This window comes from Condylura cristata, unplaced genomic scaffold, assembly GCF_000260355.1.
Source record: "Condylura cristata isolate star-nosed mole 26May11 unplaced genomic scaffold, ConCri1.0 scaffold00033, whole genome shotgun sequence".
Taxonomy (NCBI): Eukaryota; Metazoa; Chordata; class Mammalia; order Eulipotyphla; family Talpidae; genus Condylura; species Condylura cristata.
The window spans coordinates 16,456,409-16,460,676 of NW_004567134.1; the positions used below are offsets into that span (position 1 = coordinate 16,456,409).

General features: G+C 59.7%; 2 protein-coding genes across 2 annotated transcripts in view; both read right to left on the minus strand.

Moving 5' to 3' along the window:
- The window catches only part of JAGN1 (jagunal homolog 1 (Drosophila)), a 5,356-nt gene extending 2,258 nt beyond the window's left edge, over positions 1-3,098 (minus strand). The window contains exon 1 of the mRNA XM_012732089.1: positions 3,092-3,098. Coding sequence (XP_012587543.1) covers positions 3,092-3,098 — 7 coding nt within the window. The remainder of the gene's footprint in view (positions 1-3,091) is intronic.
- The window catches only part of LOC101631922 (tubulin monoglycylase TTLL3), a 38,397-nt gene continuing 35,764 nt past the window's right edge, over positions 1,636-4,268 (minus strand). The window contains exons 12-14 of the transcript XR_001146002.1: positions 3,240-3,468; positions 2,740-2,911; positions 1,636-1,714 (exon numbers count right to left, since the gene is read on the minus strand). The gene's annotated coding sequence lies outside the window, so the exon portion shown is untranslated. The remainder of the gene's footprint in view (positions 1,715-2,739; positions 2,912-3,239; positions 3,469-4,268) is intronic.

Genomic DNA, 4,268 nt, shown 5'->3' on the forward strand with positions numbered 1-4,268 from the left:
TCCTGCCGTAATACTTAACGGGAGGCCCTCCCTGGGGGCGCAGCGGGTTAGAGCGCAGCACTGAGAAGCTGAAGCCGCTTCCGCATGAGTTCGAGCCCCGCCTGCCCCGGAGGTGACCCCAGGGCGCGGCAGACCTCTCCTGACCCGTCCACTGCTCCCCTCGCAGGGGACTTCGTCGATCTGCCTGTTCTGCTCCCCACTGTCTCTGGCGAAGCCTCTCACCCTCTGCACCTCTGACCTGTACCCCAGTTCTGTATGAATAAGTAAATCTTAAAAAAAAAAAAAGAACTGGGGTACAGACCAGAGGAGCAGGGGCAGTGAGAGGATTCACCAGAGACAGAGTGGGGAGCAGATTAACAGGCAGACTGACGAAGTCCACTGGGAGCAGGAGGGGACAGGCGAGGTTTGCTGTGCCTATGGGTCACTCCCTGGCCGGGGATGGAACTCATGAACTCTTGCTGAAGCGGCTGTGGTTGCTTCAAAGTGCTGTGCTTTAACCCCTGGCACCACCAGAGAGGCCTTACCTTTTCCTTTTTTTTCTGTATGTTTCCCACCATGCCCTGGGATTCATCGGGGCCAGGCTGCTCTGAGTCACCCCCTGGCCTGATACGGGACACCCAGCGCCTCGTGGGCGTTTAATAAATGCTTCAGGTGTGAATGTTCCAGGGAGGAGCCCCACCCCTCTCCCCTGAAAGTCCTCCCTGTGGTATTTGTCTGTGTTTCTCTTTTGGCTCTAGGTCAGAGTTAAAGGTTAGCCTTCCTATTTCCTTTCCCTGCTGGTTCCCGGTCACATCCTCTGTGGATGTTTGCTCTGCCTGGAATGTTGCCCCAGGACTTCAAAAGCCTCACTTCTCACCAGTCAGGGTTTATCTGGACGCTTCCCTCCCTTGGGGTTTCTGGGGCTTCTGGGAGAAAGTGGCTCTTGTGCTTCAAGACAGTCCACACAGGTGCCTAGTTTTCCTCATAATCCGCCTCGATAAACTGAAAAACAAAACAAAAAACTGCTGCTCCAAAGCCACCCACCCATCTGTGATCTTTCTGTTACGGCAGGCCCAACTGCCCAAGACACTCCAGGAGCTGGACAGACCAGGAGCTGGACAGACCAGCTTCCTGCCGGTCAGGACTTAGCCTAGGCTGTGTCCTTCCCGTGTACCAGCCGACTGGCCCTCCGGCCACTGCTACCCATCATTTTCCTTCCCAGAACATCATGGGCTGAAATGGCTTCGTTTGTTGGCATATTTGTTCAAGGCCGAGTTCCCCTCCCCCAGGACTGTCAACTCCTTGGAGGGTGAGCCCAGACAAGACCTTCACCTTCCCACACAGCAGTCCTAGGTTCTTGGCCCCTAGGAGGCCTGATACAGAGAAAACTCCCAATAAGCATTTGCTGAGGAAAGGAGTGAGGTTACTGGGAGCGCCTCTCGGGAATGATTTAGATTTAAAGACAGCAGCCATGTGGGCCCTGAAGGATGCCCCCGCCTAGCTGTTACTGTTACAGGGTCGTCCAGAGCGGCCTGGGCCGCCTGTCTGTGGGCCTCACCGCGCTCACAACTCAGTTACATGCAGACACACACAAAAGGGTCAATAACAGGTTTATTTACAAAAGGGGAAAGGAACAGGAGACAACCCAGGGAGAGAGAGCGGGATACAAAGTCACTGGAACACCTTAGGGCTTGGCTGACTGAACACACGGAGTCACCAACCTGGAGAGCCGTTTCTGAGCAAGAGAGCAAGAGATGCAAGTGCGCCCTATTTATCCCCTAAATGTCCCAGAATTCCTGCTAGCTCCGCCCTTGGGTCCTCACAGTTCTCTCCCTGGGGCTGCTGGGAGTTGTAGTTTCCAATCACTGGAGTAGGGTGAAGGGTCCAGAAAGCTGGAGTAGGGGTGGGGTCCACAAGACTGCAGAGTTCCTCAGGACAGCCTACCCCTTGACACCACTAAATCATCATATTGTCATGACACCTTCCCTTCTATCCGTGCAGCGTCTACTACTGCAACGCCCTCTACTTTTATTTTCAGAAACCCTCCCCTCAACCCTTTATCACGCGCTTATGCAGGCGAGAGCCCGGGGCTCACGGGGAGGGGGGTCTTGTGTGTGCTCACACAGCGAGGAGGCTGGGGGCTGCGACTACCCCCCCCCTTCTGCCGCTGCTGCCCCTCTGAGCCCGAAGGCGTATCTGGCCATGGCCTGCCTGCCCCATAGCTTTCCAAACATGCCTCCTCCCTCCTCCGGGCCCTTTCTGGAAGTTCGGCTGCCTTGAGCTCCCAGGGGTCAGGACTGCTCTCTTCCCCTGCTCTTTTCCCCAGTTGGGGCTGGAGGCCCGGGGTGGGGCTTCCCTGGGAGCTGGAAATAAAATGGGGTGAGGGCTGGGCTGAGCGGGCCAGTTTTGTAAGGAGGTTAGGAGGCTGTGAGGGGAGGTAAGGAGCTTGTCGTTTGGGTTTGGGTTTTGTTCTGTTTGGCTCCCGGAGAGCAGGGGAGGTGGGACTCGGTGGAGCTTTGCTGCAGACAGGGACTGAGGAGTGAGGCCTAACTGAGCAAGACTTGCCCAGTGCCGAATGGGGAGAGGGATTAGCCTGCTGGCCTGGGAGCCCCAAGTTGGCAGGCAAGCGTGGTTCCACCCAAAAGGCAAGGGGCTTATTTTCGCCAGCTACTTGTTCTGTGCCAGGCCCAGGCTGGACAGAGCATCCCCGGGGGAAGCCCTGAAGTTGGGTTCTAAGGCAGAAACAGATACTGCGCTCACCTGACTGACGTCAGAGAGCCAGCATGGAGCGGAGAGGCCACACGCCTTCTAACAAGGCTTTCCAAGGAGGAGAGCTGAGCGTGGCGCCGTGGCTGCCCGGGGCCAGAGGACGAGGACGGGAGCCGGTGAGGGACGGGCGCTGCGGAGGCCGGGAGGGGAGCAAGCGCTGGAGCTGGGAGGGAAAGGGGGCAGGTGAGCCCAGGGCGCCCCGCCAGGCCCACGGGCCACAGGTGCCCGCAGCCACCGCCACAGTGGCCCCTCACATGTGAACCACTCAACAGCGAGAACGACCTGTCCGCGGGTGGACCAGCCCCTCTCGAGTGCCCACGCCACACGGTGTGGGAGACCGTACAGGCCATTCCGAGGAAGCCCCAGGAGGGGTAGGAATTGCCCAACCACCCCAGGAGAGAGCGGGGAGAGGCCAGTGCCTGGCCGCCAGGGCCCGGCCTGCAGTCTCACCCGAGTGAGGGACGGCTCGGGCAGGATGAGGCGTGACTCACCTCCTGCCAGCAGAGACGCGGACTCTGCCCCCAGGGATGGGCACTGACCAAGCGGGACTTGGTGGCCCTGACTCGTGATCCTAGATCAGTGTGACCGGAGCCGCCGTCCGAGAAACATGAAGTGCGTGGCGCCGGGGGGGATGGGCCGAGCGGCGGCCTGGGCGCTGCAGGGTCTCCGGCTTGGTCCTAGCTGGCCAGCGGGCAGAAGGGCCAGGAGGGCGGGTGCGAGCTGGGAGGGGCCGGGAGACTTGCTGGGCATCGCACCGAGGAGAGGGGGCCCCACCCTCCCACCCTAAGGAGCCGGTTTTGCGTGCTCCCCAGGTCCCAGGCGATCGAGCTGGTGAGGATGGACTACGCCATGAAGTCCCTGAGCCTCCTGTACCCCAAGTCCCTCTCCAGGTGAGGAAAGGCAACAGGTAGGGGGGTGACCTGGAGGTCATAGCGGGGAGGTCCCAGCCACTGAGGGCACCTAAGTCACCCCAACATCCTGTTAACATGCAGATGCTGCCTCAGGGGGGCAGGGGTGGGACTGAGAATTTCCTGCCCCGAGGCTTCCCGCCCACATCACCGCTGCCCCAAGCCCCACTTTGAATAGAAAGAGGTAGAATCTGTGCTTAGTGCTCTGGTGCTTGATCACATTTAAACCCCCCAAGTCTCAGAAGTGGGGATTCTCACACCACATTGATAGATGGGGACACTGCGGCCAGAGGGGGGCCCCCCATCACCTAGCAGGTGTAGTCCAGACTCAAACCCTGTCTGCCTGATTCCAGCTCAGGGGCCCGCCACTCCCTGGCTCCGCACTGATTCTACCAGACATCAGAAAACAGCCTCGTGCTCACGCCAGGGAAGTGGAGTGGGGGTGCGGGCACCTCTCCCCTCCCTGCTCCCCTCGGTCTGAGAGCCAGCAGCGGCACACGGGACTTGCTATAGGCGCAGTGTCTCATCGCCCAAGCACCCAGAGCCAGAGAATCAGATCCGAACAAGCGCCCCGAGGCCCGATAGCCCCGAGGTTGCATGGGGAGGCGCGGG